Below are 12,337 nucleotides of genomic sequence, written 5' to 3'. Positions count from 1 at the left end.
TCAGCATGTTTACGTTGACATTCTTCAGGGAACCATGCTGCCTTACGCAGAGGAGCAAATGCCAATCAGATGGGTCTTTCAACAAGACAATGACCCGAAGCACACCAGCAAAAAAGCTAAGAAGTGGTTTTGGGTCAGTAATATTTCTGTTTTAGATTGGCCTCACCAATCACTTGACCTCAACCCAATAGAGGACCTTTGGGCAGATGTTAAAAAAATGGTTGCAGCATCAAAACCGACCAACAATAATCAACTTTGGATAACAGTTGAGACTGCATGGAAAAGTATCCCATTGGAGAGATGTCAGGCTTTGGATGATTCTATGAAGCGACGATGTGCGGCAGTTATAAGCAATAAGGGGTCTACAACCAAATATTAATAAATTTTCTTGAAATTTTTATCAACATTTTGTTAATTTCCTTAATTTTTGTGAATACTGCTATTATTTTGACCGAAGCTGTACATCTGCCATCTGTTGATACTTCTACTTCCTTAAGGTGATAAGAAAAGAATTATCCAAAATCAACCACTAGTATTTCTTTCGCCTAATTTCAAGACATTCTATTAAAAAGATATATTTTTGTTTGACTCAAAATATAAGGAAAAGTTAATTGGTCAAAAAATGTAAGAATATTTATGAACATCTCTTTCCAAGATTCCCTCAAACACAGCTGTAGTAATTTTGTATGTAACGATATCAATGTGAACTATATTCCATAACAACTGACAGCTCACTATATCACAAGTCACAACACGTCCTTCACTGCTATGATGAAATTTGAAAACCTTTTTATTTTCTCAAATCGTGAAAAGGCTCCACTTTTTATATAAACAATTTTTAATTTTGTTTCTTACGACCTCTCGAGTAGAATTCCTTTATAGACACCAAAAACTCCCAAACGCAAGTTGAGGAAATATCATTCCCTGCTCCTTGAATTCTTTTCCCAAAAAAAACAAAGAAAAACTCACGTTTTAAAAAAAGAAATAAGTTTATTCATTTAAAATCTACATTATTTTGAAAACTACGGTGCACTAGTCTCATGAACCGAACCCCCTCCTCGACTAACACACCAAACGATAAGAAATATACCGTCCAGCTGTCTCCGACGACCGAATAATCTTCACCACTTGTCCTCGTTTCAGTCCAAAGTACCGTGCCACCGGATCGCCAGCTTGAATTCTCATCAACATGTTCTCCTTCAATTTGTACCGCTGCAACAGTTCCTGCTTCTCCTCAGGCGTCATCACCACATGCTCCGGCACCAACTCATGCTCGGTTATGTTAATCAAAAGTTCCGACTCCAAGAACTGTTCCAGAATGTATTTTGGTGCCATGTCAACTAGAGACTGTTTAGCTGATGGTGTCATGCCTCCCTGAACAACTACAACAGCTCGATGGATGTTCTCCTCTTGCATTCGTGTACAATAAGTCTTGATGGTCTTTATTCCGATTTTGGGTTCTTCGGGGAAGAATACGAACATTTGGTCGGTGGGATCATCGTTGTGTGCCACCAGGACAACCAAGTCACCTCGAGCTGGTCTCTTTTCACTTGGTTTGTCGCCAAAAAGTTCCTTAAATTGTTCCAGCGTCTGGTCGAGTTCATCTTGTGTCACCAAATAGCCACGGTCGTGGCTAAGTTGCATTATTGTCTTACGAATACGCCAAAGTTTGTAGGTTTCAGCTTCGTCATCCATTATTTAGTTTAATTGTAGACTTTTTGTGATTTAATTAGTCTTTTATTTTTATGAAATTACACGAACTTTTGTAAAAGAAAAAAGCAGGAATCTGCAGCAACTTCTAGAAATGTGACTTTTCAATATCAAACGTCAAACAAAAACAAATGGCGAACTGTAAATCGGCTTTGTATGTGACACATGCACATGCGTCGGTTTGAACTACAGTACTGACAAGCAACAGGGTGACTGAGCTATTCTTCGATTTTCAAAAACAAAACAATTTTAAATCAGTTAAAATATTAAAAACATGGCATTTTGTCCTTTTTTCTTCATTCAAGTTTCTTAATAAAATAAAATTATGAAGCCTTAAAGGAGCAGCTGGTGTTTTGAAGTTGATTTTAAATTTATTTCAACGCTTAACATTTTAAGGAATGAAAATAAAAACACCCGTGATTGTCTTGTAACTAAAATTTAGTCAATATTTTAATTAATTCCTTAAAAATAATACAAAATTGAAATTTTTACGATAAAATATGTATTTTTATTAATTTCTGTATTGGTTAAGTGTTTAAAGGTACATTAAGATAATTTATAAACCAGAAGATAATCCGGTTAGGAGGCACTCAAATGGTAACGTCGCCCAGAAACTGTGGCATGCTGCCTTCGCTGCTGCTGTTGGCCACTCCGCCGCCGGGACGAGTGTACTCAGTCGATCGGGAAAGGATGCTCGCGGATGCGGGCCCTGCACTCGGCATAAGTGGCGTTGCCGGAGTCAATGGGGCTGAACGAGAACCCAGGGAAGCCAGAGGAATAGGAGGCGGCGGTCGCGAAGGCACTATTCTCACCGAGCCGGGCAGGATGCGGACATTTTCGCAGCACTCGCATTTATTCAGCAACGGATGATTCTGGAATGTACACATACTGCACTGCCATGGCTGTTCGCCACAACTGGGATCACAGGCATCGTCGATAATTTTCGGCGCTGTTGGTTGTGAAGCCGCAACGATGTCTTGTAAACTCGGGGAAGTCGTCATTTGGTCGGATTGCGAAGTGTTGGGACTCTCAGGACTTCGAGGTGACAGTGGTGAAGAGCCCGACGGCTGCCGAGGAAATAAAGTACGCGGCCTCATTCGAGGCGGAGGATATGCCGGAGGTGGTGGAGCTGGTCTCATCGGCTGGCGGTCGAATTGGGGCTCCTGGGAACGCTTCAAGTGCTCGATCTCGTTCAGCATAACCTGACACACTCGCCGGAGTTTGTCAATCTCATCGTCAAGTCGCTCGCACTCGTCCACATAGTCTGTGTTGAGCGGTTGGGTGAGGAATCTGTATTCCTGTCGCACTGCATTCAGCTTGGATTTGTTCTTGGTGAGTTCCTTGGACAGCTCGTCCTTCTTATTGCGCTGTCGCAGCACCACTTCGGAGATGTCATTCTGTGGCAGATACATGGACACTGATAGGAACCAGTCTGTGGAATGTTGGAGGTCTATGGAAATAGTGAATTTCCGTTTGGACGACAGGATTGGAAATGTTTTTCGTCGCTAACTCGAATCGAAATAATGTTTGTTGATGAATCAGCTATTGGAAGAGTTGTGGGTGTTCGATTTCATTGGAATCGTTGTCATCTAGACGATGATTTACTCTGAAAGAAAACAAAAAACATAATTGTTGCCATAAATGGGAGGATGATGATGATGACGACGAGAAGGCTTACCTTGTTTTTGAAGTTTTATGTAAGGTTTTGGTGTAATTTTGTATTTTAAGCGACTTTGGGAAACTTGCATAGCTTTTCAACGAACTCACGAATATATTTTTCGGACAAGGACAAACATTGTGATGCGCAAAAGATTTCGCAAAGTTTTTTGGGGAAAATTACGTGACGATTTGGTATTTTGTTTTTAAGAACTTCGTTTTATGTTTTTATTGTTATCTCACTTCAGAGGATTTGATTGGAATATAGAAATTGTTTACAGATTTTAGAATATATACGGATTTTATTTCATGACGATTTTTGAGAGTTTTTTATCCGGAATTTTATGATTTTTTGTTTTAACTTTTGTGTTTCACAACTTTGGTGTTTTCTTTATTTTTATTTTTCGTAGTTCAGTGCCATGAAAATCACAAGTGACAGTACTCGAGTGACATTTCAAAAGTGTCAAATTTTGAGATAAGAGCAAACGGGTGTGTTCGTAGATAAGAATTGCACGCATTCAGTTAATTAAGTACCAAATTAAAATTACTTTAAAATGATTATCATAAAATATGGTAAAAATCGATGCAACTGTAATACATTTTATTGTTGATATGTTAAATTTCACTTATTTTTTTCAGTTTTTGGCATAGTTTTGTCTAGCAAAGCACGTTTTTCTTATTCTTTATAAATGCGAGGAAAAATAATCCCTATTTTTATTTCCACTTATGGACTTCGAAATAATGGTTCATTTTGACATTTCCTACTGGTTTTGTTGTTTCAGTGAAGCCGTACATAACTTTTCACTTATGAATTGTTTTATATAGTAGAGAATTCCTATTGGAAAATTAAAAAGAGGCTGGGAAACGACCCACGCTGATAACTTCCCAAAAAGTTATCAGTTAAATTATTCTAAAAAATTAAAAATAACCAACAATACTCTGAATATAATGAAATAGTTTGATTTCAAAATCTATTTTTGTTAACGATAGTTTTAGTCGTTGACCAATTTTTACCAATTTTTAGCATTTGCGTACTATTTTTTGTAGATTTTAATTTTGTATGAAAAAACTGACTGTTGTATTTTGATACAAAATTTACTAATCGTCGAAAGCAATATTTTCTGTGAGTTAAAATAAGTTTGAAGGCAAAATTTTTAATTTCTGAAAAGTTATTTAAGTCGAAAATCAATTTTTACCAACTTTTATTAGATTTTGTTTTTTTTTTTGTAAAAAAGAACTGTCAATTCTATTTTCTCAAAATTTAACTGAATATTGAAAACAGTATTTTAAACTTCCCATAGAAAGTTATTGTAATGGGTCCGATTCGTCAAATTGAAAGTTTTGACATTTCTCTACGTATCGACTTCAAATAAATTTTGTTATACAAATAATAAGGCAGAAAGATGCAGAAAGGGCTCTAAAGACAATTGCGTGGGTGGTTTTTTTTACCATAGCAGTTTGAAAAAAAAGGTGAAAATTTTGGTTGACCCCAAATATCTTACGAACCAAAATTGCTAGAGACTTGAATTAAATTTTATATAATATATTGTAACGTGATACCAAACAAAAATATTTTTTGAAAAAAAATCAATATAACGGTTTTTTTTATAAATCAATAAAACTGAAAAAAAAAGTTTTCACCTCCAAAATTTTACGACTGAAATATGATTTCATCTCTAAAACAATTTTGTGCAACGAAGAATAATGTTTTTGACATCTGATAAAATTTTGAGAAAAGTCTAATGACAGTTTTTTTTTACAAAAAATAAAAACCCTAAAAAAAATTTATAAAAGTTGGTAAAAATTGATTTTCGACTCAAATATATTTTCAAAATTTTCATTTAGTTTCATCTTCTAGAAAATATTGTTTTGACATTAAGTTAAATTTTTATAAAAATCCAGTTTTTTCATACAAGTTTTAGTTTTCAAAATGATTTCACTCTATGATTAATTTTGTTGTTAACATTATGTTAATTGTTGTTGGTAATTTTCAAACAAAAAAAAAAACAACAAAAACAACAAAAAACTTATAAAAAATGGTTTTCGCCTCAAGGATTAGAATCATAAAGAATGATAATGACTTAAAAGACTTGATGGGAAATTATCAGTGTATGTTACACACCAGCCTCTAATTTGAATTCAGCATCTGACAAAAATGTTTATTTTGATCACAAGTGTAATCAGTCTTCTCTGCAGAATTGATTCAGGCAATCGACTGACTCTGAAATTTCAACACGATAAGATTTGGCAACGTGAAAGGTACTTGACTTCTTTGAGCTTGTTTGCAGCTTATTGTTGGAGTAGTGATTTATGTGATAACATAATAAGATCTGAGAATCGTCTTTTTAAAAAAGTTTTTACAAAGAAAATCCCAAAAACAAATCCTAGTTAAAATAGCTAACCCTATACTTTAGCAAAATATAAACGGAGAACCGAAGTAGACTAGACACCAATATCAACAAACTGAAAAAATCCAACACAGAAAAATTAATTTTTTTCTAAGCTAAGGAATAACTTCTCAAAAATAATTTTAAAAGTAAATTTTTACCAAGTTTTAGTATTGCTTTTTTTTAGAGTTTTATTTTTTGTAAAAAAAACTGTCAATTCATTTTTTTTTTAATTTTACCGAATGTTCCAATATCTCAAAGTTTTGAAAAGATATTTGAGTCGAAAATCAATTTTTACCAATTTTTATTAATTTTTTTTCAGATTTTTATTTTTTATAAAAAATATCAATTCGATTTTTCTCAAAATTGTATCAGATGTCAAAAACATTATTCTTCGTTGCACAAAATTATTTTGGAGCTGAAATCATATTTTATTCTTAAAATTTTGGAGGTGACAAATTTTTTTTTTCAGTTTTGTCGATTTATAAAAAAACCGTTAAATGGAATTTTTCCAAAAAATATATGTACTTGTTTGGTATCACATTACAGTTTACTATATAAAATTTAATTTAAGTCTCTAGAGTTTTTGGTTCGTAAGATATTTAGGGTTAACCAAAATTTTCACTTTTTTTTCAAACTGCTATGGTAAAAAAACCACCTACGCAATTGTCTTTAGAGCCCTTTCTGCATCTTTCTGCCTTATTATCTGTATAACAAAATTTATTTGAAATTGATATCTCTTCTGGTTTTTGAGCTATGGAGGATGAAAAAAACATCGCGAACGTACGGACGTACAAACGTCCATACGTACACACGCACGCACAGACATCTTTCTAAAAATCTTTTATTTCGACTCTAGGAACCTTGAAACTTCAGAAATGTCAAAATTTTCAATTCGACAAATCGGACCTATTACAACAAAATTAAGGTTTTTTCTGCCTGAATTAAAACTTGACTGTATAATTTATCAATTTCAGTACCCGTAGCGTGATGGTAAGTGCGTAAGACTATCACGCCAGAGGTCTTGGGGACAATCCTTGCCTGTGCAACCTAAACAAAAAAAATAAAAGTTTCACGATAATTGACAAATCCCCCAAGAATAATTCTTGTCATGAAAAGTACTTTCTCAAATTAGCTGTTTAAGTTCGGCATATACACTGAAGGTCTCCTGCATCCCTGACATGACTCTCAAACCGGAATTATATACCACTAAGCCCTTTTTCTCTATGGAGTGTTGAACCATTTTTTTTAATTTATCCATTACGACAAGTTTTTGAAAAATACATGATTAAGAATTTAAGAATCTTAACAATTTTAAGTAAAACACAAACGGTTTTGGATATCAATGAAATTCTTTATTCCTGTGAAAGTACGTTTGATGCCATTATGTACGGAACTAGATTTCTTTTGCATGACCACTACGGGCACGCTTGCAGAAGTCCAGACGCTGAAACCAATTTTCGACGGTTTTTAAGCATGAATGGGCCGATACTGCTGCATTTTTAATTTCTATATTTGTACCTAGTTCATCAAACTTCGCTGTTTTGTTGGCAAAGGCCATACATTTGACTTAGCCCCACAGGAAAAAGTCAAACGGCGTCAAATCGCACGACCGAGGCGGCCAAACAATTAGACCGTTTCGTGAGATAACACGTTCTCCAAACTTGATTTCCAATAAATGGATTGTGACATTCGCTGTGTGGCTTGTGGCGACGCCGGCCGGCCGTCCTGTTGGAACCACATGTCCTCCAAGTCCATATCTTCCAATTGGGGCAAGAAATATTCGGATCTCATTTGTACACATTTGGGCTTTCTACAACTAAAACCTCAGCGGCAGCAATATTCTCGACACTAGGGGCACTTCTTTGTCTCACTGTCACGGGAACATTTTGTACTGAGCCTGTGGATTCAAATTTGTCCACTAGACGCTCAAAAATTGATCTGCTAGAACAATTATGACGACCATAAATTGAACGTAGCGCTCTCACTGACTCCGAATTGCGGTAGTAAATTTTAATAATTTCGATTCGCCGTTGGCTCGTATATCTTTTCATCATGAAATGGCAGACCTAGCTGAAGAGAAATGTCAAAAGAGTGGCAACAAACATGGCGTCGTTTTTTGTTGCTGTTTGCTGTACCCTATATAATGAGATTTGCTTAGGGCAAAAGTAAAACAAGACAGTTCTTAAAGTACTTAGGATTATCTTCTTAATACAGTTTAAATATTTTAAGTATATCACTTTGTTTTAAGAAATTCTCAATTAATTACGAGTTTTCTGCCTTATTCGATTATTCGAGATTAAAAAAAATTTTAAAATTGTATAATTACATTGACTTAAGAAACCTCATATTATGTTTTTTTCCAAATGTTAATGTCTCAAAACCATCACGTGAATGACTTTAAAGCCTGATTAAGGCTACCAAACAAATTTGGAAAAGAATATTTTGATTGCCTCAGTTACAATAAATTGTAAGTTCATACGGTGCGTGGTAAGACATATCAAATTCGTAGCTGACAGATTTAAAAAAATATTTATATAAATTACGTAATTATGTCAAAATCAGCCCTACCAACTTGTTTATAAACATAATTTGTTTTGATTTTTAATTTAAAACGTTCAAATCATAAGTCTTAATTTTTAAGATTTGGAAGCTTCTTTGAAACGTTTATATTTTCTCTCATGAAAAATATTTAAAATTAACTTATTAGAACCTTTTTTGTTGAAAACTGCACTTCTTGTTAAACATTTTACTATATACGGTTGTATAGTTACAAAAAGGACATCGAGTATACATAGGTGTGTCCATAAGTGTAAAATTTCTAGGATATCTCTATTAATATTGATTTACTCATGTACGAGTATGTGTTGAGTTAAGAAGATTTAATTAAACAACAGACTCTCTCCCATCTCCACCTGGTGTCATCCATCGAAATCAATCAAAAACAGGTGGATTGGAAAAATAAAATCTTTTTATCGCACCTCAGAGAGCACTAAGTAAGTTATAAATGAATCCCCGGTGTGTGTCCCTCTATCGGTATTTATTAAAAAGGATATAAAATTTATTTGGTCCTTTAATCATAAATGTTTGTATATTACGTACTTTTTTTTTTTAATAAAAAGAAGGCAATTTTAAATTCTCCAGGATATCCTTTCGTCGTCACTGATGGCTGATTGAGTCCTGATAAAATCAAAAGGTAGTTCTTCTTCTTCGTATTTTTGTGTATGATTTAGAAAGTAACAAAGTAAAAATTGTAGCAAATGTTCCGATTGAAATGTGATAAATATTTTTTAACAAGAAAAATCACCCTAAATCACAGGTCATTGGAGAACATGTTCTATTGACAGAAAAAAATCTGACAAAAAAAATGTAATACAGAAATAAACTTAAAAACCTTTAAGTTGATAAATATCATTCCCCAAAACGTCGTTCGGTCTTTTTTGTTCAAGTCATTTACGGTCCCCAAATGGCGTTGTCCTTGGCACACAACAAAAATGGGGAGATTGAATGGCACAAAAACCTGAGGACACTTTAGCCGTTTCAACATTTGTTACTGCCTATAGTACTGCGTATAGGGTACGTAACTGCGTACCTATCTACCAACTGGATAATCTCATGGACCAAAAAATAAAGGACAACAACAATACACGAGTAGGTATGTCTGTCAGGACGTTTTAAACCCCCTCCACATCACCCATAAAACCAATTCAACCAAAATAAATGGGAAAGAGGGACACACATGGGGAGGATGTTGATGTCATTAGCCTGCCAGTTGTTGCCAGGAGTTGTTGTCCTTTTTTTGTGCTCACTTTTACAGAAAGGAGGGATACCAGGACAAAATATCAGCAGACTGTATGTGCGGTTGAAGTGATGTGTGCTATGTGGTAGATAGGTTGTTTGGGTTTTGGCAACAAAAAAGTAGCATAGAAAGGCAGCAGGATATGGGTGATTGAAAAAAATATATTCAAGGATGATGGAGTTTTGTTTTTGACTTTCAAATTTTAACAATTTTTAGAGATATGTGTAGTATGTATGTGGGGTACCTAGATTTGGAAGGAGTTGGCGTAGCCGGAAAGAACGTTAAATTGCGCTGTTGCGAATAAATGGACCGAGAGCTAAAGGCTTGAGATGAAAAAAATATTAAGAGATAAAATGTAAAGTAATCGGGTAATGCAAAGCGAAATAAATGCTAAAATGCTCAAAATAATCCTGTTTTAGGTAAGTAAAAAGAGGGCCCCAACATTTTGTCGAGATTTTAAATTTGTTCAATTTGAGCGGAAAATGGAAGATTATACAATTTGAAATCGGTTCTTGTTAGAAATTTGAGTCTCAGACCTGTTTTATATCTTGTCAAGTCTAAAATATTAAATCCTTGTAGTTTTGAGTCTTGATTACGAATCCGTATTTCAGAGGGAATGAGGTTTAGAATCTTGATAAACAAAAATTCTACAAAGAAAATTTGTTGTTGATTTTTGTTTTACTACCCGATAAAATTTGCTGTCGGTGTTCCACGAATGGAAGTGACAAGGTTCTATTAGATAAAGAAGAAAAAGTGACAGCAGAACAAAAACAACTGTATTTATTTGAATAATAATGACATATGAAGAGCACTGGATACTGTCATTCTCCAAGTATTATTTGGACAGTTTATATTTTTAGGATTCCTTAAAAGTTTCTCAGTCAGGTTTCTCACTATTTATTCTAAGCAATCAAGCGAATTAATTCTGCATTTATTTTCTTTCTTTTTAAATTGTTTAATAGTAAATTCTCGAAAAATTAAATCATAACCATTTTATTCTCAGATTTCTGACAGCAAAAGTGAACATTTTGTTTATATTTCTGAACGTACAGAAATCTTACATATTACATAGGTCGGTTGAGCTTTTAAAAGCCTTTTCATCAACTTTACGAAATTTTATCATATCATGAATTATAAAGCGCGATCTAAGAATTTACAAAACGTAATATAGCTTTAAACTTCGTTGGTTGAGAAGAAAGTTTACTTACATTTTGTTGGTTTATTTATTTCTTTTTTTTGTTCTTATAGATTAAACAACAAAGGGGAAGACACTCCTGCTGTACACAGATTCTGATATGAAACCAACAAAATTGCAATAACAAAACAGTTGTCAACTGCCAAAGCGCTAAAAAACATATACAAATCTATTCCGACGCTGAACTCGAGCTTTCGTATTAGCTTGAAGTAACATTTCAGATTGCCTCAAAAGTGATGGCTGAAACACAAACATGTTTTAGCTTCCGCTTCAACAGCGTTACGTTGGGCCTGCTTCGAGATTGCTTGGAATGACACTCGCAATATGACATTTCTAAAATGGCGCTTCGTCATTAGCAGCTGTTATTTTTTCTCAAAAAAAAAAAAATGAGTTTTGAAATCGAAAAGTTTAAATTTATTGCCGAAGTAGCTTACACAGCCCATAATAACCAATGTTTTTTGTTTGTTGACCTTTTTACAGCTGTTGAGCTGTCAGCAAAGCAAATGTTCAGAAAATTTCAACTAGAGCTTCCGTTTGGAGTCACATTACGTTATTACCTTAAGATTGTAAAATGAAACGTGAGGTCGAAGCTTCATGGTGATAGCATGCATTATGGCTGAACTCGTAAACGTCAGGCAAAGCCGAACCTGGAGTGTGTTTCTGTTTTAGCCATGAATTGTTTTTATTCAATGGTTTAGCTATTACAAATATAAACTAAGCCAATTGTTGCGCTAAACAGAAGTTCGTTCTTTTTCTAACGATTTTCAAAATGATCGCATTCAGTGATCAATCCACAGCTATCCAGATATGATTGTGTTGTTTTAATCGCAAAAAAAAAGCTAATGCTCAAATCATCTAGTGTCAAAAAGAATTCTCAAGCTAGCCTAAAATTATCGATACATAATCATCTATCCCATTTCAGAAACACCTGATTATGTGTGCATCTAACTTTTGCCAATGTAATGTCGTACTGATTGTTTAAATTTTGTTTTCGTAGTACAAAATTTATGGCAGTTAACAAAAACGATGGTTTTTTATTTGTATGCAAATAATATTTAACTAAAATGTTTTTACTAAGATCATTCTTTCCCTTTTTTCATCGATTTTAACTTTAGTTTTGATAGATAATGTAATGTATCCAGTTTTGGTCGTTTACAAACATATCCGATAGGTACTAAAATTACCTCAGAAAGCCTATCGGATTGCCAACCGAACGTGACCAGTTGCTAATAATCGTTAACTTTTATCGTTCTTTTGTCCACTTTTGTAAACATTTTTAACAATATATTTATATATAGTTATAGGATTTGTCACAGTAGGTATACAGTTATCAACGTACTTAGAATAATTTTTATATGTTCGTTAACAAACAAGAATTGCGAGTCTAAGAACTGAAATTAAAACTTACGAAAACAGAATACTAATTTATTGTAAGTGAAGAAGAAGAAAACAAAATTAGAAACAGAATCTGTGCATAAAAATATATATTTTAATATTGTTTGTAATAAACCATAATTATTTAGTACTTGATGTTGAGACACCTATTTTTTGACAGTTCAACAATACTTGACCATATGTTAAAAAAAGAAT

General features: G+C 33.8%; 2 protein-coding genes across 2 annotated transcripts; both read right to left on the bottom strand.

Moving 5' to 3' along the window:
* Positions 1-965: 965 nt before the first annotated feature.
* Positions 966-1,842, bottom strand: LOC129940910 (DNA-directed RNA polymerases I, II, and III subunit RPABC1). Its single transcript, XM_056049437.1, has one exon. The coding sequence runs from the start codon at positions 1,693-1,695 to the stop codon at positions 1,063-1,065; it is 633 nt and encodes a 210-aa protein (XP_055905412.1). The 5' UTR covers positions 1,696-1,842; the 3' UTR covers positions 966-1,062.
* A 353-nt stretch (positions 1,843-2,195) lies between these two features.
* Positions 2,196-3,808, bottom strand: LOC129940908 (uncharacterized). Its single transcript, XM_056049435.1, has 2 exons — positions 3,389-3,808; positions 2,196-3,316 (listed from the first exon to the last, which is right to left on the bottom strand). Exon 2 carries the CDS (start codon positions 3,120-3,122, stop codon positions 2,301-2,303), a length of 822 nt encoding a protein of 273 aa, XP_055905410.1. The 5' UTR covers positions 3,123-3,316; positions 3,389-3,808; the 3' UTR covers positions 2,196-2,300.
* Between the last annotated feature and the right edge of the window lie 8,529 nt (positions 3,809-12,337).

The sequence above is a fragment of the Eupeodes corollae genome, chromosome 1 (genome assembly GCF_945859685.1).
Source record: "Eupeodes corollae chromosome 1, idEupCoro1.1, whole genome shotgun sequence".
In the NCBI taxonomy this organism is placed as follows: Eukaryota; Metazoa; Arthropoda; class Insecta; order Diptera; family Syrphidae; genus Eupeodes; species Eupeodes corollae.
The sequence above is the reverse complement of the archived record's forward strand: the minus strand, read 5'-3'. Positions and strand labels throughout refer to the sequence as shown.